The sequence below is a fragment of the Eleutherodactylus coqui genome, chromosome 12, assembly GCF_035609145.1.
Source record: "Eleutherodactylus coqui strain aEleCoq1 chromosome 12, aEleCoq1.hap1, whole genome shotgun sequence".
NCBI classification, from domain to species: domain Eukaryota; kingdom Metazoa; phylum Chordata; class Amphibia; order Anura; family Eleutherodactylidae; genus Eleutherodactylus; species Eleutherodactylus coqui.
The window spans coordinates 127,789,417-127,814,459 of record NC_089848.1 but is presented as its reverse complement, the minus strand read 5'-3'; the positions used below and the strand labels follow the sequence as shown (position 1 = coordinate 127,814,459).

General features: G+C 44.2%; 1 protein-coding gene across 7 annotated transcripts in view; it reads right to left on the bottom strand.

Annotated features, from left to right (window-relative positions):
* MLLT10 (MLLT10 histone lysine methyltransferase DOT1L cofactor) overlaps positions 1 to 25,043 on the bottom strand; it is a 280,838-nt gene that overhangs the window by 202,507 nt on the left and 53,288 nt on the right. For all 7 annotated transcript variants that reach the window (XR_010787421.1, XM_066585480.1, XM_066585482.1 and 4 more), the window contains exon 2: positions 5,361 to 5,478. Coding sequence is in view for 6 of the 7 variants with exons in the window: in XM_066585480.1 (XP_066441577.1) it covers positions 5,361 to 5,478 (118 nt within the window). In the remaining variant the exon portion in view is untranslated. The remainder of the gene's footprint in view (positions 1 to 5,360; positions 5,479 to 25,043) is intronic.

Genomic DNA, 25,043 nt, shown 5'->3' with positions numbered 1-25,043 from the left:
GACCCCATTCGAAAGAGTTTCGTAACACACAAATCTCGGGTGATTTTTTTCAGCGCCCTAAGAGAGCGCGCAATATGAGAAAAAAGAACATAATTCCACCATCTTTAGGAGTCTTGATTTACGGAGCGCACGCTGCGGCAGGGATGGCATGATAACTCCATTCTGCGGGGCGCCACCATTTTCTGCCCGCTGTAACCTTCTGTATAGCGGTATGGCTGCTCGTTTTTTTAATGTAGTTTCTATTAGCGCCATTTTGATCTATTTTCATTACATGGAAACGGAATGACCCAAAAAGCACAAATCTGGCGCAGTGGATTTTATTTCTTCTGACGACATTCTCCATACGGGATAAATATTGTGTTACTTGGATAGATCGGATATTTACAGTTGCGGCGATAACAAATATGGGAAAGAGGGAGTTAAATGTTTTTTGCGGCCGCTCGCACGCGGGCATATCGTTACCGTGGGTTGTGCATTAAACTTTCCCACGCGTGACGTACGATGCCAATAGCTCATGGATTTGTATTGGGCCACTCACACCAGCGCCTTTTTCGTGCAAATATTAGGCACTGGAAAAAAAAATCGCAGCATGCTCTATCTGGGCGCGTATTACGCACAGATACACACCAAGATAGAGCATGGCGATCGGCGGCACGCAGCAAGTATGCCATTGTGTATCTGCTGCGTTGTGTGCGCCCGCCTTCCTTTTATTTTTTCCACTAATTAGTAAAACTTTTTTGCCTTATTTTTGTACTCCCCACGGGGGGACTTGAGCTCGCGATCATGTGATCGCTCATACAGTGTAATGTAATACCGCAGTATTACATTATACCGCATTTTGACAGGCAGTCTGTGAAGGCGTTGGCACAGGCCTACCTTGCCAGGCATTTGTTCATGGCAGCCTTCAGAAGGTCCCCAGCTACCATGGCAACCGAGCGGCGCCTTGCGATCCTCATCATGGTGGGCTCATTCGGAACCCCTGAACAACAATCAGGACATTTAAAGGGTTAACAGCCCCAGTGATCAAGGCTCTTGCGGGTGGGTGTCCTCTATCCTGCTTGCGATCCCGCTCCTTATAAACCCCTCACACACAGGACAGAACTGTACGCCTTGTGGTGTTAAGGGGTTAAATACCCAAAAGTACTAGTCTGCAGTCACACGAACGATCATCACGCACGCCGTCCGTCGATTCTGAGATGGGCAGAACTCGCAAGTGAAAAGATCCAGGTACTCGGCTACGTCAGACAAACCCCATAGAGATGGATCGGGCGTTAACGTGTACCGACCCTCCATTTAAATGGGGGACTCATAACCCCCGTTCTCGTAAGTGGTAGAGGGCCCAGCGGTCGGACCCCCTGCCGTTATACATTTATGATAGGACACAACTTTCTCTTGAAATCAGAGGGTCACTTTAAGACAAGCCTGTGGCTCATCTGAATAGAATGCAGCATACTGCAATACTATGGTATTGCATTATACTGGAAAAGCGATCAGAAGATTGCAACTTCAAGCCCCTCAAAAGAACTAAAAAAAATGGGACAATCAGTAAAAAAAAGTGTTACAAATTATTAGTAAAAATAAAACGTGGTAAAAGTTTTAAAACCCTCTTTTTCAGGTATCACATCAGAAAATAAAAAGCTGAATATTGGTATCACTGCATCCGTAAAAGTCCATTTTAGTAAAATACTAAATTATTAATCTTGCATGGCGAACACCGTAAGAAAAAAGCAAGGTCAGAACTGTGCTTTTCTGGTAACCCCAATTCCAACAAAAATAAATTAGCTCCGCCCTGTCCCACCCCCTCCCATTGCAAACGCCGGTGAGGGGGAGGGAAAGGGGTGACTGCTCAGATGGAAACCTATATCGGCCATCCGTGAAAACGCCGGCCGATATACACCCGTGTAAATAAGCCTAAATTTGGTATCACCGTAATCGTACTGACCCCCAGAATAAAGATAAGATGTTTTTATTACACCTTGAATATCATAGCAGCCACCACCAATCCCTCCAAAAAAAGCAAGAAAGTGGCGAAATTACACTTATTTCATTTTTCTCCACTTAGACATTTTGTAACTTTTTTTCCAATACATTGAAAGATACAACTGGGCCCGCAAAGAGCGAGCGCTCACGCGGTTGTGTCGGCGGAGAAACAAGTTCTACGTTTTTGAAAAACGAAAACGCAAAAACAAAAGAGGGCTGCAGCTTAAGGGGTTAACAACCCGTGTGAAACGAGCCCAAAAGGGGTTTTCACCCATCCAGCCCTGGAATCCCCACCAATTGTTGGCACAGGTGACCGGAGCCCCTCCTTCCTTTTCACCCAACAACTAATTAGTAGCCATGATGGCGCGCCTCGTCACTCTGCGGCGTGCAGGTATACCGTATGGCGAGACGTGATGGGAGCTCCTGAAGTTACATCGTATCAGTACTGTGGTCTATGTGATGAGTCAGCAGGCCTGTGCGATATATGAAAGCTTTCCACCATTTTTCTGTGTAGAAAGGGGATAGTTGACGGCCCCAGAACCAAGCAGGCCTCAAAAATAAAACGGCAGCGCAAAAATGAGTCCATCACATATTGTACAGGTGAAAAATGTGCCGTGGTGTTTTCCACAGGAAAGGAGGACGCCATTGGTATAGCTATAGGGGATGCAAAGGTAGCTGCCACACCCAGCAGCTGGTGGGGGGACTGAAAGCCCCTCTTTCCTAGAAGAAGACACCAGTATTGTAGATGGATTATAGTTGGAGGGGGCCATGGTGCAGATTTTGCTTTGCGGCACAGGAGCTTCAAGTTACGCCTCTGGGGGACGCCAAATATCAGAGGGTATGGAAGTGGCACCGTGCAGGTGGTAACCAAAAAACAGCAGAGCTATCATATGTCAGGGACAGAAACTTTCCGGAATAAATCTTGTTATTGTGGTGCCCGTCTGTGAGTATTAGGCGGCGCGGGCGCAGCACAGGTGTGCGTGTGAGGATGGCGAGGCTGCTGATTACCCACCTGTTCCTATGGAGGGTATAATTAATCATGGCCACATGAGACGAGGACAGGGACACGATAGCGAATGTTTTGCATTTAGACTCTACATCACGTAGTTGGGCTTCATGTTCACCGCAGTTCTGCTAATTTCAGGTCTTTCTCGTTGTTTTTTTTCACACGCTGTTATTTCCTATTGGAGTTGCTGGATAAAATGCTGCAACGACTCCATGGATGGGGCAACCGTCAGGGCCCACAGCGACCGCGATATGAAGGGGGTTGTTACAAATCTCATTCCGATTTGATAACCACAGAAAATCACTAGAAGTGTCCCGCGGCTGCAAGTTGGGGTATACACTTCTGTATGGCCATATTAATGCACTTTGTAATGTACATCGTGCATTAATTATGAGCCATACAGAAGTTATTCACTCACTTGTCTCCGTTCTCGCGCTGTCTCTGCGTCCCCGTCGCCATAGAGCCATCTAATTTCTTCCTCAGCAGTCTGTTTTAGGCCTCCTTCCCACGAACGGATTTACGCAGCGTAAATTCGCAGCAAAAATCCGCCGCGTTGCCCGCAGCTATTAGGTTCTATTGAACCTAATAGCGCAGTGCTCACGGTGCGTAATTCCACCGCGGAATTTCGTACCGTGAAATCTCCCGTCCTCACCCGCGGCATGCTCTATTTGCCGCGGGTGTACGCGCTGACGGCTTCCATTGCAGTCAATAGAAGCCGTCCGTTCACGCTATCTCCCGCTGTAACACAGCGGAAGATAGCGTGAAAAAACGCTTCCCCGCCTACCGCCGCGCGTCATATGACACGGCCGGCGCGTCACATGACGCGGCCGGCTACGTCATGTGACGCGGTGGGCATGTCACATGACGCGACGGCGGTGGGCGGGGAAGCGTCTTCACGCTATCTTCCGCTGGTAAGTATGGGGTCTCTGGGGGGCGCCGTGACGGGCTTCACTGCGGAATATTCCGCAGCGGAGCCCGTCACGCTCGTGTGAAGCCGGCCTTAGACGCGCTTGCGCAGTCTGTACTCTCCCCGCTGTGAACGAGCCGCTCCAGCGTGCCCGCGCGATACAGCTCGTCTGCGCATGCGCAGACGAGCTATCACTGCACGGGAGCGGCGTTTCATTCATTACAAGTGCACGCCTCAACCGATGACATCAGTCACCTGCTCACGTGACCGGCATCTCGGGAGTGCGCATGAAAGCCTCCTGGAAGCGCGGTGCACCGTGGAACGCACCCTGGGACATCACAGGCGCCATCTTGGAAGAAGAACTTTATAAGTTATTATTTCTTCAAAACGGTAAGTAGGAAGCGGTTTATAACCGCTTTAAAGGGCTGCTTTATGTCGGGGGGGGGGGGTGACAGGGGGAATGGGCTAATTGAAAATTTTGAGGTTTTGGCTCGGGACAACCCCTTTAACACGAATGGCTACAATCAGAAAATACACATCAGCTGTGATCACTGGAGGTAGCTGCACTGTAATCACTATCACTTTGTGCAGCTGGTATCTCATTGTTATACAGAGGTACACTAGAGCTGTGTTGCTGTATCTGAGACACTGTGATTGAAAAAAAAAAAAGTTTCCTTGTAGACTATACATAATTTATTCTTGAATTTAAGAGATATAATAGAGGTAAAATCACGTGTCGGGTTAAGCCACACCCCTAATCTGGTAAAAAAGGTGGCAACCTCATTAATGAACAACATGATCAGCCAATGAATGAGTGTTCGCCTATTTGTGGACTAAACCGCAGGAGCTTCACACAGGCAGATGATCGGGGGGATGAATGTGTCGTGTAAAAGGTCCTTAACTGTGGTGAGTGGAGTGACAATCCTAGTGGAGCATATTGTGGAAGCCGCCCTGGTTGCCGCCCAGACACAATTAAGAGCCAACTAAGCAGAGATTTTAAGAAAACAACTAAACTAATGATGAGTTTGTTTTAGCGTTCTGATACGGCGACCCTGCTTTTGGGGCAAGGAACCTGCAGGAGAAGACGTCATCATCGCTGGTCTCTCCAGGAGCAGGAGGAACATCTCAGACTACCCAAGAGTCTGGAAACCATTATACCTACATGATGACAGGAAGCATTAAAGGGCCGGCACCAGGTATGTTGTCTGCATGTACAGGGGCATTGTTACACTCAACCCCAAAGTCAAATGGGACTTATGGAAGTGAAAACGAAAAGCTGAGTCTTCTTCGCAACGACCGATCGGGTTGGGATTTCTGTTTTCCATCTCTTCTAAATTCAGAGCTGAAATCTAATTGGTTCCTGTGGGCAATGCCGCAGTTCTTGCTGGCATTATTATTTTCCTCATTTGCGTTTGACCACCATTTCGTCTCCGCTGATGGCTGTTTACACTCAGACGTATAGTTTACCTTATCGTGCAAGCCATACTGTATCTTCAGGAGGTTCCAGGGCCCTTCTCTTTTTGGTTCGCCATGCTCTGTCGGTATCAGACTTCTTTGGGTTTTCCATGTTTTCTCACCAATCACTCTGTCCGAAAAGAAGAAAAAAATATGGCGTAAAATTTACGGAGAAAACCAGGATGCATTTATATGACTGAAGTCACACAGCGCTATTTTCTCATTGCTTAACCCCTTCATGACGCGGCCCTTTTTTTTCCATTTTCGTTTTTTCCTCCCCTCCTTAAAAAAATCATAACTCCTTTATTTATCCATCACCGTCGCTGTATGAGGGCTTATTTTTTGCGGGACGAGTTGTAGTTTCCAATGGTGCTATTTAAAGTACCATATAATGTACTGAAAAACTTAAAAAAAAACTATAACTGGAGTAAAATTTTAAAAAAGACATTCCGCCATCGCTTAGGGCGTCTTGCTTCTACGGCGCACAAACTGCAACAAAAACGACACGATAACTTTATTCTACGGGTCGGTACGATTACTACGATACCAAACTTGTATAGATTTTTTTTACTATACTACTCTTTTTTTTTTTTTTTCAAAATTTTTTTCAATTATTTTCTGCCTTCATCTTGCGCACGCAATAACTTTTTAATTTTTCCGTCGACGTAGTTGAGCGAGGGCTATTTTTTGCGAAATGTCCTGTCGTTTCCGTTAGTACTAATTTGGAATACATACGAGTTTTTGATCGCTTTTTATTGTGTTTTTTTTCTGGGAGATAGGGTGACTGAAAGTGCATTTCTGGCGTTCTTTATTTTTTTTTCGGACGACGTTCTCCGTGCAGGGTAAATAATGCGCTACTTCGATAGATCGGACTTTTACGGACGCGGCAATACCAAATATGTATTTTTATTTTATTATTTAGACTTTTTAATTATAAGTATGGCAAAAGGGGGGGGATTTGAACTTTTGTTGCTTTTTTTTTTTTACAATTAAAAAAACTTTATTGCTCTTTTTTTCACTTTACTTTTAATATGCGATACTTTGATCGCTACGTCATACTGCATTCTGACAGGCAGCCTATCAAGCCACCCCACAGGGATGGCTTGCTAGGCAGTCTCTCAAGGCAGCCCTGGGGCCTTTTTAGAAGGCCCCAGGCAGCCATGACACCTGCACGGCTCCCCCGATCTCACTGCGGGGAAGGGGGGGCATACGGTACCCCCGAATGCTGCTCGGGGGCTTTAAATGCCGCTCTCAGAGTTGACTGCGGCATTTAAAGGGTCAATAGCAGCGAACGGCCGATCACGGCTATTGCCCGCGGGTGTCAGCTGTATTAAACAGCTGACGCCCGCTGACCTCTCTGCATACATACCCTGACGCTCCAGGACGTAAATGTACGTCCTGGAGCGGGAAGGGGTTAAGGCTGCTTTCTTACAAACCAGAGAAAATCTTGCACGAACATGAGCCCCGTTCTTTTGAATGTCATATACGAGAGCGTTTTATTCCCCCACCACAATATGATGCGGGAACAAATCATGGGATGTCCTTTTAAATGTGACCGAAGGCTGCATTGCCCCGCCTGCTAGGTGCACGTGAGTGCGATGTCTCCCCATCGAAAACAATGGGTGACACTCTACAATCCTCGGCGGTGCTGTAAGCCTCTACTTCCCCAACATCCTGATATAAAAACACTTTGCATCCATGGGGATATCACGTGTTGGCGAGCGCGATATTGGGCCATGATTCAATGCCCGATATCGCACTCGTCCGTGTGAAATTAGCCATAGCGCTGAAATCTGTGTGCTTTCTGCCAACTATTGATGGAAATACAGTGGATTTTTCCATGCATGGATTTGAAATCTGAAATATTGCTAAAAGATAAGTAAAAGGTCGCTTGTTGACACAGATGCTTTGAGCAAACCGCATGGCATCTGCATCAGGTAGACATGCTTATTAACCCCATGTCATGACGGACCACCACTGCCCTCTCCGCTCAGCTGCCGCTGCCATCCATGCTCTGCACGCTGCTCTTACTCCTCTGCTCGCTCTCAGGTCTCTGCCCGTAGGGCTCGCACACGCTCCCTTCCCCACCACATGCTGGCCATACCTGTTCCCTCCAATCCTGTCCTTGCACCTCTATATCAGGCATCCACGCCCTAGGGTGGATGCCTAAGCAATTGGTCTCATTACTCATTTGTGGAAAGCCCCTGTTAGTGTATATTCTGGTTCTGACCCTTGCCTGACTGATTCTGACTTCTATGCTTCCTGGCCTCGGCTCTGTATTCTGGACATTGTTATTGCTTGCTGCCTGCCCGGACGTTGGGCACTGCCAGCCCCGACTACAGCCTGTCTCTTCACTATGTTCCTGTTCACACCTACAGGTACCGCACCTGGACCCAGAGCAACGCCAGCCGCCACAATAACAGGATTATCTGTGCAAGGAACTGCATGTGGACCCTGCAACAAAAGACAGCATCCTACTTAGAGGGGTCAAATGTGAAAACCGGGGTTCCCCAGGTGTGTGACCTCTAATAGCCTAAAGCCAACCCGTCTGCCTGACACCCAACCGTATGAGGCCGATCTGTCTGCAGGTTCACAGCACAAATCCAAGGCTCAGATGCTGCACATTCTGCTCAAATAGACTGTAGGTCTTTGCAAGAGAAAACTCTGTCATGCCAACATAGCCTAAGGCCGCTTTCACATTTGCGCTATAACCATCTTTCGGAGGTTCCGTCGCAGATTGGGCACAAAGTACCGGAAGGTAAAGCGCGGCATGCAGTGCTTTTTCACCTGGTAAAATTCTGGACAGCTGAGCAGAAACTAAATGGACCCCATTATAGCCAATGTGATCAGTTCAGCGCTGTTCAGTTCCATCATGAGATGGAATCCGTTCAGCCTGGGGATTCCCCTTTTTTGCTCTCCGACGCAGATGTGAAAGCAGCCTTCAGCCCCCTGTCCATGGCCGAGACAGAATATCGCTAGCGATATCCCACCGCGGGGGAGCAGGGGGGAGAAATGACAGGTCTCCGCTTTGAGCCTATCTGATAGATAGGCTCACCGCTGCAAATCGCAGCATGCCGCGATTTGAATACTGCAAGCGGAGAATCGCTATGATTCTGTGCTTGTGGATGTCGGGCTGCTCTTTTCATAGTTAAGCTGTCACTTCAGTCCATGGCAGGCACAGCAGTATATGTTGTATAGCACCTCTGTGTGGTATTGCAGCTCTGTCCTGTTCTATAGAGTTGGACTAAGTTACTCTCAGGTCATGTGACTGTAGCACACCTGAGAAGAGTCCACAGCACTAAACTGAGTGCCGCAGCCACGTGAATCAGCTGATTGGCGGGGGTTCCCGAGCAGCGAACCGCTGCCGATCAACTATAGATGACCTATCACACGGATAGGTCATCAATAGGTTAGGGTGCTTCTAAACAGAACAATCATCAAAAAAATTGTTCAAACGAGTAAAAGTGAACGATGATCATTCAGTGTAAATGGGAGCCACGGAGAATCGCGCACTCCTCGCTCATCGTTCATTTTATGCAGCCATAAAAACAAACCATCATTGCCTTGTTTACTTATCGTCCCTTTAAACTGAACTCGTTCAATCTTTCACATTCGCTAATATAAAAAAAGACTGAACAATACTAAACGATTCTCGTTGAATGAGTCAACGATGACTCTGCCTGTCTAAACAGGCTACACAAGTAGCTAGCGGTGATGTCACCCACTCCTTCACTTGTTTAAAAGGACTTTGTCCCAGAAAACTCCTTTAGAGGGGTTGTCCCACTTCTGGCTGTTTTGTGCAGTGGCCAGATTGGTATTACAGGCTATTGAAGTGAATAGGACTCAGCCTGCAGTACCAACCCAGACCACTGTGCAATGTACGGAGCTGTCTGCTTCCTGCTGCAGAACAGAAGTGGGACACCCCTTTAGGGTGGAATTCATGAATATCAACATAGTTTAATTGCGATTTACTTATTTACTTCCATATATATATATATATATATATATAGCTCTAACATACTCCAGTGCGCTGTACACAGATTATGATTACTCAGATCAGCTGCTATCCCCATAGGGGCTGACAATCTAATTTCACATGCATACACACACTAGGGCCAATTATACAAGAAGACAATTAATCTATCAGCAAATTTCTCTAGTGCTTCGTTTACATGCGGTTAGCCAAGTCGTTTTTTAAATTTTATTTGTGTCCATTGTTGCTGCTTCTGTAAACTTGCTTAAACTTGGTGTGATTGGTCGATACATTGGGTCACTTTTGAATTTACATTATTTTTGTCCCACTGTGTGAATAGAAATTCCTATGGAACATCTGCAAAATAAGTAAATAAAAAAATGTAACAAAACGAGACCAAAATGCCCCGTTTACCCCCAGCCTTAATCCCTACTGCTACAACTGTGGGGTGAAACGATAAAACAAAGTAGACAGAGCTGTGATGGAAGGGGGTAATATTATGGACTGTATGCAGCATTTACATTAGAAATACATATATATATCTTTACAAAACAATGTGACTGTGCATAAATCCCATCACTGGTCTAGTAAATCTAGTTGCACAAGGCATGTGCACTGCGCTCCGCATTAGTGGATGAAGGGGTTAAGTAGTCTTCCCTTCCCCCTTTCTAGTCCCACCCACTTCCAGTGCAGTGATAGTAAAAAGAGAGGGGCAGCTGGCTGGCTCTGGATTACAGAGCTGGGAAGCAGAGGCAGCGCTGCAGCCGCTCATCATTAACCTCTTTGTTGCTGAAAAGCAGAACATGAGAAGGATTTTATGAGAGTACAAGCAATAAATATAAGCGAGTGGTGACACCTCCAATGAGGGGCCTCCGCCACAGACTGGACTAGAGCAGCACTTGGCATAGGAACCAATGGCTGATTTAATATTACGCACATAGACAAGCACAGACAAGATTGCATCCATAATAACAAAGTTTACATGGCTCAAGGTTCCCCCCTCCGCTATATTGTAACCACCGTCATAACGCCAATGCCACCAATGCTGCCTCAACTCTGCTCTGTTTGTAAACTGTCTACATCAACGCTACGGAAAACAGAACCATCTTTGTACACAACTTTGTGTAATTGTGTACGCATCTTTCACATGATAAATGAAGCTCATGGTCCAGTGCCTCAAATTAGTGCAATTGGGGGGGTTCTGTACCAAATAACATCAATTTAATGCAATGATCCTCGCTTCAAAGAGCTTGGCTCAACTCAAGTGTATGCATGAGGCCACAGATGTTGTGAATCCAAGAAAATGTCTTCTCATGGAGCCAAGGAACTAACGAGATAGCGAACATTTTCGCCCTCAACCTCTTTCTTTTACACTAGTGGACACAATCCTGATGCAGAATACAGACTGCAGGGCTTGGCTTTGTCAGCTTTGTCATTTCTATGCATTGTTTGCTTATCCAAAGGCCTACTATCTAATGGCATTCCTCAGATAACATCGGCTGTTTGTAGTGGACAGTCTATTGTCTTTCTATTCTGCAAGATATAATAAGTAGCCTTGTGGGCAGCCAACAATTTAGGTGCTTTTTTTTGTCAGTCTATACATTAACTGTAATCCCTTAACTAGTCTTACTCCTTGGCAGCGCTGGCTGTTTTTGGATTCTCCACATCATTGTAAATTAGATAAGACTTTGATATCTGGTTTCAATGATCTACAAAGACTTTGTTCTCCAGAGTTTTCATTCCATTATTTTTTTTTTTACATGTATATTGTCAAGGAAGGGTTCCGTCGATGCATCACATTTATGGCTGTGGGTGTAGAAATTGTACCAGAATTAATTTTTTGTGATTTAAAAAAAAAATACAAATCCTTGACAATTAAAAAAAAATGTAATTACCGTAATTACAATTTTTATTTTTTTAAAGTCAATATTTTCTATAAACAGTTGGCTACTTCAAATGGCTCACATGTACGAAGTAGATACGTAAGTTCACTCTGTATAGGGTCCTGCCGCTATTGGATACAAGTGAGGACATTTCTACATCTGTTTTTTTTAGCTTGTTTGTTTTTTGTTTTTTTTACTACATTGCGAGGCCAAGTAACTAAGTGTACGCAGAGGGTCCACTCTGTTCATTCCTTATTCGCTGGAGCTCTACCACCCTGGCCTTGAATTGTACATTACATTAACCACTAATGCAAGAACGATTGAGTCAAGGTCTAGGCCTTCATATCAGTTTGGCTGGTAAAGCTCCGCTGCCCAAATTATACAAATATGTTACGTGAACGTCCTTAGATGCATTTAGAAAAATGCCTTTGTTGTAGAAATACGTGTAACCCGCACATTCCCATTTCTACCGATTCACTAAGTGTCCTATGTTTTTTTTCTTCCCTCCCCTAGGAACAAGTGCTCAAATTGTGAAATACAAGAAATGTAATTAACCACTAAGATAGAAGAATAAGTGTTCTCATCCTGGCAGAGGAATGAGGCTGTAAATATAGTACTTCAAGATACCGAGGGTAATTGTCAGCAGACAGGTCTCAAACAGTTTTTTCTACGTATCTCATTAAGACTTGTTTTACAAATTTGTCTAATTTATTTTGAAACAAAAAAAATCCCTACAATATATTGAACCGTTCCTCCATTATGGTAGAACAAAACAGCAGCGTTTCTCATTCCAACTCTATTGGTGTGTTACATCCTTTGCCTGTCAAAAACAATAATTTTTAACTTTCAAAAGAAATATTCAATTATATTAAAATCCACAAGACCAAATTCGAATGAAACATTCCCCCCCCCCCCCCCCATCTATGTCCTACATTCGGTTATGATATCATGGTGTGATGATTACTTGCTAATTAATTTAATAGACAGCATGCACAGTTAAATATTTTTTGCCATTGAGTGAAAGGTAGGGTGCACTGTTATCTTTAACAAGTGAACAGTAGATTAAAGACCCCTAGTAAGACATTTAACATAATACACTTCCTAACAAAAAAAGACTTTGTAATCCTTTCCTGCCGTTCTCTATATTTAGACCACGTATTCCCATGAAGATTATAAACACCCTTTTTATGATTTTCTAATTCACATGCGCAAGTTGTAACCATTTTTGCCAAGGATCTAAACCAGATTCACACCAAATAGTTTTTAGGTTTTAGTCTATTTTTATTTTGCTACTCTTCCCCCCCCCCCCCCATGCCATCCCTTGCTTTAAAAAAAGCCTCAAGCCTACATAATTCCACAAATATATTGTATCTTTTATGTATTCTTTATAGTCTAGTTTGAGTGTAAATGACGACCGTGGTGACTTTGTCATTATTTTTATCAACTTTTTTTTTTCTAATAAAACGTAAACATTTCATACATTTGTAAAACTTGTAAAAAAAAAAATAACACTAAAAAGTTGATTTGCCCCCAAAATAAAAAAATTAAAAAAATAATAATTGGTCAAAACTATTTGGAGTTAAAAAAAAAAAGTTGAAGACAAATGGTTGCCCTGTGTTGAGCATTGAACAGACTATTTAGTGGCTTGAACTAATTTAGCTGGAGATTCCATTCTGACATTTAGGAGCTGGAAATTTATATTTTAGGTTAAAAAGCCATATCTATAATATTTGTACCCAGATCCAGTGCAGATGTTCAGTTGAACAGACTCTCTCAAAATGAAAAATATGAAACTTGTAAGAATTTATTTGTAGTGCAGGCGCAGCAATTTTCTTTTTAGTTGTTTTTGTTTTCTTTTTTATTTCAAATTTGCTTTGTAGAAAACCACAATTTCTGCCTAAATGGCGTAAACTTTCTGATTCTTCCCAGGGAATATTTTGGGAATATCTGTTGCCGGATTCTCGCCATTGAAAAGCAGAATTGAGGAAAACCCTGACAATGTTATACAGAGAGAGCTTGATCATGCTGTGCCTTTGGGAAAAATCCTTGTATTGCCAAGGCCCTAATGTGCTTTTTTCCACTTGATGCACATGGAAAAAATCATTAGGAAAACAGCAAGACTTTTTTTTTTTTCACGGGCGGTGAATTTCAGGAGGATGGGGCTTGTATGGACACAAATAATACCTTTTATCAGTATATAAATTTGTGTCATCATATAAAGTATGTTGCTTAAAAATATCTTTAAAAAATCAGCAGGCAGATTATGACCGTGTGATGGATCTAAGCGTAAAAGGTTTAGAAAAGGTATGGAGATATAAGGTTGAACACTGTAGAGAATTTATGACAAAAAGGGATAGATAATTACTTTTAATCAATGAAAGTGAAAATAAACATTTGTGTTGAGCTTAAAAAATATACAAAAGTATAAATAATATATTTTCAACCTGATATAATAGTTAACCCTGGAAATGAATATTTAATAATATGCAATTTATCCCCCTATGTGGATGCTAAACAAAAAAGTCAGGCTGTAATGAATGTACTATATCAAGTAAATAACCAAAAAATTAAAAATCATGTAAAAAATAAAATATTCAAATTTTTGAAAATTTTTTAAAGAATTCATATTTAGGAGTCGTATTCCTATATTATGTATTATTTAAAAGACAATTTTATTTGCACAGGAAACAAGGGGATCCGGCACCTCTGCAGTTAAAATTTAGTTCTTCTTTATTGTGAATTTAAAAATAATAGAGAAAAAACTCCAAATAGCTGTGTGTAATCCTACGCGTTTCGAGCCGCCATAACAATTTTATTTGCAAGCTTGAAATGTGTTCTGTGCAGTGTGTTAATAAGGCTTTGTCCAGAAAGCTTTCTGCAAAAACCTATAAAGAGTGTCCTTTTTGCATGCTTTTGACCAGTATACCTTTATAATACAACCAACTTTGCTGTTCAGTACAACCGGAGTGAATAACAGACATATGCACCGTATAGGCATAAAGTCATTGGGACCACTCAAAGTTCTACACTAAATGTATAGCCTAATTCATTGTATTTTGGATTGCTATTCAATCTTCATACTGCACCGTGCAGCAGTTTTAGGCAGGTGGGGGAAAATGCTGCAAAGGAAGAATTAAAAAAAAATGCAAGGTATATAATTGACTCTGAATTTATTCTGCAGCAGGGCAACCACCCCAACCATTCATCCAATGTGATTAAGAACTATTTTCAGCCTAAAAAAGAACAGGGAGTCCTGGAAGTGCGGATATGGCCCCCACAGAGTCCTGATCTCAGCATCATCCTGTCTGTCTGGGATTACATGAAGAGACAGAAGGATTTGAGCGAGCCGACATCCACAGGAGATCTGTGCTTAGTTCTTCAAAAAACTGTGTGCAAGTGTACCTAGAAGAGAATTGATGCTGTTCTGAAGACAAACGGTCGTCACGCCAAATATTAACGTGATTTACATTTCTCTTTTGTTCAGTCAGTTAGCATTTTGTTATTTGATACAACAACACAACAACAACAACGTACAGAGCTTGTAAACAGTCACATCAGTCTCTTTCCCCATTGGAGCTCACAATCTGATTTTTTTTAGAGTGTTGGAGGAAAGCCCTGGAAACACAGGTAGAATATACAAACTCCATGCAGATGTCGCCTTTGGTCAGATTCACATCCAAGATCCAAGCCTTACAAGACAACCATGCTAACCTTTGAATGGGACGACTGCTTCACACAGCAGTAGTCGGTCAGATAATGGAGGTGGAGCAGCCGGAGATCTCTTTTGGCCGCCCGCCTCCATTCACAGTAAACAGGAGTCATCCAGAGATTGAGCAATTCCTGTTTACACTGAACGAGAAGCCTCGCAGTAGTCAATCAGTTTCAGGGAACTGAAATGGAACGACTAGCAACGACTGAGTGACTACTTGCTAAGGGGCCTGTCATGGGTCATGTGCACACAGGCTGACAGTCGCCTGTTATTGCTTCTTCAAACGATTATCTAGGTGACTATCGGCCCATGAAAAGGTACCTTAAGCCTCTGTGCAGCACAATGTATAGGCCAAACATATAGTTAACATATACAACTCTATGCCATATGTTGCCAATTGACTTCTACATGGTGCGAACATAGCATTAGACTGACTATGCAAAAATATTGTATGTGCGGGTGGTCTTAGGAGTTAAAGGGGTTTCCTGGGTACAATTTAATATTTTAAAATTCAAGACAAATGGGTGAAAACAATGGGTTTTTACCTGTCCTCAGCTCCGGTGATCCAACCCTGCAGCCCCACATTTCTCACAGTCTCTGCTGACAGCGGAAATCAGGTGACCGCAGCATCACCATCCCTTCTCCTGGCATTAGCGCTCATATCCTGGGTGCAATGCTGCCAGGAGTTTTGAATGGTGATGTTGCAGTCTCTGATTGGCAGACAGTGGTCACCTGACTTCTTCTGTCAACAGAGACTGGGAGAATCGAGGGGCTACAGCAATGGATTGCAAAGTCTGAGGACAGTTGCGCATGCTAAAGTTTTATTGTTTTAACCCATTTGGCTCAAAAACATTAAATTATAACTGGATAACCCCTTTAAATAATGCCAGAGGTGTCCGGTAGTGGCTTATCCCCTTCTCCCTATTGCGGTGGAGTTTTGGGAAGAAGCTATTACCCAAACAAATGTTTTTTGTGTCTTATGTGTACAGCCAACACAAGTCCGCCTATACAGAAATGTATGACTAGTCAGTCTGACTACTGCAGTCCTGCCTCCTATCTAATACGTTGTCAGATACCATTTTTATTTAATCACCCCTGAGGCAGCACAAACATTAAAAGCATGCTTTATAAAACATCCAACTGGCCAACAGCCAGCCATCTCTACCACAAACAATAACTAACCAGCCAGAAAATACACCACAACATTGTCAAGAGATTGTAAGCAACTGGCATCTTGGATGAACGCATACGACCAATTCCTGGCCAACCAAAATCACCATTGGAGAACAACTTTAAAGCTTACCTTTTTAACAAGTTTTCTAAACTACACCAGGTTCTCCTTATTGTCATTTGCTGCTGTTTTTGTACCTAGTTTCATGTCTTCCCCTTTGCTCTGCTGTTTGCAATCCACTATCAGAGAGGGGGCGTGTAGCAAGCCTAGCATTCTGCCAGTAGTTCCCTGTCCTGATTTCCTTGCCCATACTTCCCATGCTGCACTGTACTGTCTCTGATCCAATAAGCAGGATCTGAATGCCCACCCTCTGCTCTTCCAGGATGATTCAGGCATTCAGAGATACTCTAGCCAAATGGTTAGTAAATCCACAGACACACATACACATACAGCAGGAGAGGCAGAGATTGTGGAGATCGTTATCACGATGTCTGCAGATCTGTCAGCTTGTAGACTCTGAGTGCGCATGAACCACCTGTGAAGGAAGTCACTCCCTATATTGCTATAGAAACATCTATTTACTAAGGAAGCTCTGTATCTAATGAAGAGAGTGGATTGCAGAGAAGCTGGAAGGAGACCCCTAGTGGCAGCTACTTCAAAAGTGATTTTCAATGGTAAAGTAACTACATTTTTGATGCAAGTGTATTACAGAAATGGTGATGCTAACACAAGCTAGTAGATCTGCAGAAGTAGTCTGAAAGGTTAGAGCCCCTTTAACTCGTGTGTGTCCAGCAGCCTTATCATTCGGTATCATATATCACATGTAGATATTCCATCTTAGATCAGAGTCAACCACTTATAAACACGTGACTATGCCTATAATATTTAGACTTCACAGGAATGTGTATATGTCCTATGTATAAGCAATGTCCATCCTGGGGTCATTGACAACATGTTCGAGGTATTGTGCTGTATGACCGGAAGGAGGGAGTATTCTTTGCTCCAGGACTTGTGTCTCGAGATCCAGGAATATTCCTCTGGTGTTATATGGTATATCATTGGCCCTGATCCAACAAGTAATGCGTGCAAGTGATAAACGATAGGACTCACCCTGCATTGTAAAGCTGCTAATGGCCACAGTGTTATGCCATAAATTAATTATGTAACCTTCTCTTTACAAGTGGGGTTAGTGACTGCTGGATGTACAGATGAACAGTAGTTTATATATCATAATTATGTACAGTGTGTGTATGTGTATATATATATATATACTTACACACACACACACACGAGCCCTCGAACCTCTTACTATTGGCACTTTCCAGTATGGAAATCATCCCTGTGACCCAAGAGTGTAGCATAAAATCACGTGAATCCACTAAGTGACTTCCAACGAGGCCTGATCATCGGAGCTTAACTAGCCGGGGTCAAGATTTCTCTGCCAACCACATGGGGTTTTGTCATGTAACAGTGTGGAGAGTTTACAGAGAATGACATGATCAAGGTTGACATCCAGGGAAAGAGAATGCTGTGGACTACTTGTCACCGAAAGGGGTCAGATGAGGATGTCAGGAATCATTCTAACCGACTGGAGCTGCAGTCAGCCAAATACAACGCCGTTGCTCCAACTAATGTGTTCGAACACACAACGTACACTCAACTCGCCGTTCCACTGCACGGATGGGCTATAACGGCAGACGACCAGTTCCAGCGCCATTGTGTCTAACAGAAAGGTGAGACAAAAGAGCACAAAACTTGTATCGCCGAGCAGCGGAAAAACATCTCCTGGTCAGATGGATCCAGATTTCTGTTACCCCGTGCTGATGGGGAAGGGGGTGTGGGTGGTGGTGCAGAATTTGGCACATGTAGCATGAATCGATGACCCCTTTCTGTCAGACGGTCAGAACATGTCAGCACCTCCATCTAATCTGAAGTAACTACAAGAAGCTTCCTGTCCACAGGGGCCGATATTACTGCAGAACAATTTCGCTACCTGGTCTACACCATGAGGAATTGTTGCATTACTGTAGGCCAAAGGAGGTCCAATGTGTTACTAGATGGGGTGGGGGCTCTAATGAAGTGGCCACTCATTGTATACATACTATATCTACTTTGCTCACACACAAACATACTACCTATTATAAGCGAGACAGATGATGGGACAGCTGAGTATTAACCCTTTCCAATCCAATTTCCCTGCCAGCTGCACACTCCCCAGCTCTTATTTATTTTGCATGTAGCTGAGCTGTGTGTATCGTGCTACTAGTAAAGGCCCTTTTACACACAACGATTATCGCTTAAAAGCCAACGGTATTAGTGTATCGAGACGCCACCGGAAGCTCCCTATTGGCAGCATTTCTGAAGGAGCTTGAAGGTCTTTTACCAGCGTGTAGCATGTCACCTCCATGCTGGAGTGCATATATTAACAGCGCTGTGCTCGCCTCAGAGACAACCTGGATTGCCGCTTCCACTGGGTGGCCTCCCTGCCGCAAACACCGCTCTGTGCTTTAGCACAAAGGGGGGTGCCGCTGTCGATAAGAGGCCCTAGCACCTGCGGCTGCAGCGGGGGCCGCTCTATGCAATATAAATGCATGGAGCTGTAGGCAAACGTTTGTGGGCTGCCAGGACCTGCAGCCCAACCTCCTCTGCAGCCTATCACATACAGCGGGCGTAACCCCCCTGTCAATCTTGACTCCACCAGCACTTGCTGGTGGCGTCAAGATACACTAATACCCTTTTGAGCGATAATCGTTGTGCGTAAATGTGTGCCCATCGTGCACTTACTGTGCACTTTTCGTCCATCGCTGAGTTCATCTCAGCTTGAAATCCATCGGGACTGATAACACGGGCCACACACTGAATGTCCCGCAGGCAGCGCTGATAACATTTCTTCAGCTGCTGTCCCGCTGGAGAACAATAGCGGTGTATTTAGAGAACAGGCCACCCAATAGTACCTATGCAAAATAGTTGCTCAAAACTGTCAGTTTCTGCTGAATTTTGAGCGATCATCTGTGTGGACCTTAAGTGGCACATTGTGCTACCAGAAACACTGGTACTAGTTACAGTGTGCAGGTGAGAGGGCCATAAAATACATATATGCAGAAGAGAACGCTGATGACGGCTCACTCTTCTGCATAGTGTTAGAAACATGTGTTTTGGACTTCGCCGGCATGGGAGCTATGCAGGGAAATTTCAATGATGGATGATGTCCGACATTGGATTGAAGAGGGTTAAAGGGGTATTCCCATCTCTGGAATCCTATTTCAATGTGTTCAAATTTACAAAAAATTCACTCACCCAGAAGGTATTTATTTTCAAAATGCTCCGTTCTCCAGATATTGCAGATATTGATTCCTCTGGTTGTTTACTGCTTGTTGCCGGGGAAACAGACAACCTCTATGGAAAGAAGTAGCAGAGAAGGCCGATGCTTCACATCTTTTACCTAAATCTGATAGCTGAGATCTCAGGAGCGCGTGTGCACTAGCTATCGACCCTTCCGCCAACTACCGTTGTGCTCTTCTGCTCTGTTTCTGCTTTCAGCCGGAGGATCAACAAGTGTTTTCCATTGTTTTCAATTGAAAACTTGGCATCGCGCGCCGTGCGCTGTTTCCCTGGTTCGTTGAAAACAATGGGTGATATGTTCCAAAGGAACACCCAAAGATAGAACATGCCGGGATGCGGGAAAAAATTGCTTATGTATAGCAAAGGAATGGGATTCATATTCGTGCGAGATATACGCGTTTCGCAACGGACAAATCTCGCGTGATTTTCACGGCAGTATGAAAGTGGCCTTACTCTGGGAAAAGAGGATAGAATAAATATGTGTTTAGGTATTTTACATGTTCTGATGGTTTACTATCTGTAATATTCTCTTTGTATTGTTATATTGTTATTATGTGATATTGTCATGTATCGATGTCTATATTGGACTTGGTGGCTGCAGGAATCAAAGAGATCAGATCAGAGGGACAGAGTAGCAGTCTACCGTATTTGTTTGGCCCCCCAGCTCTATGCAGCTGGGAGGACCCAAAAGTTTATAAAAGTTATATCTTCAGAATCTTCAGGAAGGGGTAAGGAGAACACATGAGATGCTGCGACAAGTGCATGTAGATGGTTAAGGGAAAGGTACCTACAGCCTCATTCCTGAGAAAGGAGCGAGGTGCCAGATGCAATGTTGTAGGATTCTTCCCAGGGCCCCAGTGAAAAACCTGGATAAGCAGTAGGAGAATTCTGTATCTCCAGTCACCATCCTCTCAGCTGGGTAAAGGGAAATGGACTGTTTGCCACCTGAAGCTACAATTAAAGTTTCCCTGTTAACCCCTTCTTGACTCCCAGCGCTCCTTTCCACTGGGGACCTGCACCGCTACACTCTAACATCCTTCCCAGGAGCAGAGACCGGCACATAACATCAAGACTCCATTCATTAACTGCAGTGCAGCCTGGTGGGGGTTATGGACTGCAGCCACCTTAACACTAGCTTCTCCCAGTCTGGCTCGCTACACAACCAGAGGGCAGAGGAATCAATATCTGCAATATCTAAAAAACGGAGCATTTTAGAAATAAACATCTTCGGCTGAGGGCATTGTTTTGCAATTTCTAGGCTCCTTCACATGAGATTGGACTTTTATGGATGCAGCGATAGCATATATGTTAAGTATAGAGATGAGCGAACCTACTCGGCCACGCCCCTTTTTCGCCCGAGCGCCGCGATTTTCGAGCACTTCCGTACTCAGGTGAAAAGATTCAGGGGGCGCCGTGGGTGAGTGGGGGGTTGCAGTGGGGAGTGGGGGGGAAAGGGAGAGAGGGCTCCCCCCTGTTCCCCGCTGCTACCCAGTGCTCCGCCACGCCTCCCGGCGCCCCCCAAATCTTTTCACCCGAGTACGGAAGTACTCAAAAATCGCGGTGCTCAATCGAGTAATTACTCAAAATGAGTATATTCGCTCATCTCTAGTTAAGTATGCTTTTTGGGGGAGGTGGTGGGTAATTTTTTTTTATTAATAGGGCAAAAGGTTTTTTTCTTTAAACTTATATTACCTTATATTTTTTTTATGATCAATAAGATTCTTTTAAACTGATTTTTACATTTTCTCTTTACTCCCCATAGGGGACATGAACTTGCGATGGTTTGATCATTCTTGCAGTATGATGTAATACCATAGTATTACAGGCAATCTATCAAGCCACACACCCAGAGTTGATAGGCAATCTGCAATGGCAGTTCTGGGGGCTTTTAAAAGGCCCCCAGCTGCCATGGCAACCAATTGACGCCCCGCAATCTTATCGCGAAGGGCTGTTCAGGACCACTAAACTCCGATCAGGGCATTTAAATGTCACTGTCAGAATTGACAGCAGCATTTAAAGGGTTAATAGCTCTGAACCTCCATGACGTAAATGTAAGGGGTTATCCAGTTACAAACTACTTATGGCCTATACACAAGATAGGCCGTCAACAGTAGGCTGGTGGGGGTCTGCCATTAGTAAATACAACTCATCCCATGAAAACAAGCCGGCAGACCGCAACGTCGGTGGATAAATACAAGAGATTTAATTGTTTTAAATGGGGAGGAAAAAATGAAAAGCAAATTGAAAAATAGGTCCGCGTCCTTAAAGGGTTAGGGAGAGGCCATGAGCTGTGTACAAGTGGACAACCCCTTTAACATGTTCCCCATATCTCTCAGCAGCTTCTGCTACAGGAGATGTCAGGATAGACCCAGTGATCACCGACGGGGCCTCGGCACAACGTAGAACAAGATCAGAGGTGAAGCGTCTGAGCTGCAAGTGCAGAACAGGACATCACTAATGTATCTCCAATATCCAGCGAGTTCCAACTGGTAGAAGCATCCGAGACGCGGAGACACATTCACACAATAAACGACAAATCACACATACTCAAGGCTGCAATTAACGGATCCTTCCCGGCTTTCATTTCTAGTTCCAGTCGTAGCCGTGAGACTGGAGGGCGGTTGCAGGGTACAACGGTGCGGGCAGCTGGAGAACTACGGCTTTGTTCACACTGCTGTTATTTCTGTTCCTGTTTGAAGGCCTGACTAATGTAGCACGCTGCGCTATCTATACAGTAAAGGGAAAAATACCAATTACATATAAACCCACTACAATGCAATGGGATATTAAAGTGGATCTGCACATGTTTGTGTTAGAAAATACCTGTATTCTCCCACTGCCGGCTTCAGGTTAGATGGCACCCATATATATATATATATATATATATATATATATATATATATAATACTGATAGGCAGTCTGTCTGTATTCTGCTTGTGCAGAAAGCTGCACGATAAAAGCATACCAACACTAGAGCAAGCCAGGGAGTAAATACTGTAACAATAGCAAACTCGTAACATAAATACAGCACCATATCAGCTCAGTACATAAATACAGCCCCAGAACCAAGATCAAAAGATAAATACAACACCAGAAACAAGCTCAGTACATAAATACAGCCCTAGAACCAAGATCTTGCCATAAATACAGTACCAGAACCATGCTCATAAATACGGCACCAGAACCAAGCTCAGTACACAAATACAACACAAACTAATCTCAGTACAGGGATGCAATACCAGAACCAAGCTCATAACATAAATTCAGTAGCAGAAATAAGCAGTTGTGTTAAAGGGGTTGTCCCGCGCCGAAACGGTTTTTTTTATTTTTTTAACCCCCCCCCCCCCCCCCCCCCGTTCGGCGCGAGACAACCCCGATGCAGGGGTTAAAAAAACAACCCGCACAGCGCTTACCTGAATCCCGGCGGTCCAGCGTCTTCATACTCACCTGCTGAAGATGGCCGCCGGGATCCTCTGTCTCCGTGGACCGCAGGGCTTCTGTGCGGTCCATTGCCGATTCCAGCCTCCTGATTGGCTGGAATCGGCACGTGACGGGGCGGAGCTACACGGAGCCGGCATTCTGCAGAAGCGGCCCCATTGAAGACAGGAGAAGACCCGGACTGCGCAAGAGCGGCTAATTTGGCCATCGGAGGGCGAAAATTAGTCGGCTCCATGGGAACGAGGACGCCAGCAACGGAGCAGGTAAGTATAAAACTTTTGATAACTTCTGTATGGCTCATAATTAATGCACAATGTACATTACAAAGTGCATTAATATGGCCATACAGAAGTGTATAGACCCACTTGCTGCCGCGGGACAACCCCTTTAAGAGAGCAACAGTGCGCTGATAGCAGTTGCTCAAAACATCAGAAGGGAGGAGACAGAGCCAGGAGGAGGATGATTCATGTAGCTCAGAGGTGCACAACGTGTTGCCCACAATGTCATTAATGTCACTAATCATCAGAATACAGAAATCTCTATTCGTGGCTGCTCACATGTTGTTTCCTTTTTAGGGTGAAGAGGAGTGGCACATAGCAGGGCAACAGGAATCGACAAGTACTAAGGGTGCACTGTGTAGCCATGTCTGTGTCCCCTATATATTAGGACAAGTACTAAGGGTGCACAGTGTAGTCATGTCTGGGTCGCCTATATATTAGGACAAGTACTAAGAGCGCACTGTGTAGTCATGTCTGGGTCGCCTATATATTAGGACGAGTACTAAGGGTGTCCTGTGTAGCCATGTCTGGCTCCCCTATATATTAGAACAAGTACTAAGGGTGCCCTGTGTAGTCATGTCTGGGTCGCCTATATATTTGGACAAGTACTAAGGGTGCCCTGTGTAGTCATGTCTGGTCCCTATATATTAGGACAAGTACTAAGGGTGCCCTGTGTAGTCATGTCTGGGTCCCCTATATATTAGAACAAGTACTAAGGGTGCCCTGTGTAGTCATGTCTGGGTCCCCTATATATTAGAACAAGTACTAAGAGCGCACTGTGTAGTCATGTCTGGTCTCCTATATATTAGGACAAGTACTAAGGGTGTCCTGTGTAGTCATGTCTGGTCTCCTATATATTAGGACAAGTACTAAGGGTGCCCTGTGTAGTCATGTCTGGTCTCCTATATATTAGGACAAGTACTAAGGGTGCACTGTGTAGTCATGTCTGGTCTCCTATATATTAGGACAAGTACTAAGGGTGTCCTGTGTAGTCATGTCTGGTCTATGTATTAGGACAAGTACTAAGAGCGCACTGTGTAGTCATGTCTGGTCTCCTATATATTAGGACGAGTACTAAGGGTGCCCTGTGTAGCCATGTCTGGGTCCCCTATATATTAGAACAAGTACTAAGGGTGCCCTGTGTAGCCATGTCTGGGTCCCCTATATATTAGGACAAGTACTAAGGGTGTCCTGTGTAGTCATGTCTGGGTCCCTATATATTTGGACAAGTACTAAGGGTGTCCTGTGTAGTCATGTCTGGTCCCCTATATATTAGGACAAGTACTAAGGGTGCCCTGTGTAGCCATGTCTGGGTCCCCTATATATTAGGACAAGTACTAAGGGTGTCCTGTGTAGTCATGTCTGGTCCCTATATATTTGGACAAGTACTAAGGGTGCATTGTGTAGTCATGTCTGGTCCCCTATATATTAGGACAAGTACTAAGGGTGTCCTGTGTAGTCATGTCTGGTCCCTATATATTTGGACAAGTACTAAGGGTGCATTGTGTAGTCATGTCTGGTCCCCTATATATTAGGACAAGTACTAAGGGTGTCCTGTGTAGTCATGTCTGGTCCCTATATATTTGGACAAGTACTAAGGGTGCATTGTGTAGTCATGTCTGGTCCCTATATATTTGGACAAGTACTAAGGGTGCATTGTGTAGTCATGTCTGGTCCCTATATATTTGGACAAGTACTAAGGGTGCATTGTGTAGTCATGTCTGGTCCCCTATATATTAGGACAAGTACTAAGGGTGTCCTGTGTAGTCATGTCTGGTCCCTATATATTTGGACAAGTACTAAGGGTGCATTGTGTAGTCATGTCTGGTCCCCTATATATTAGGACAAGTACTAAGGGTGTCCTGTGTAGTCATGTCTGGTCCCTATATATTTGGACAAGT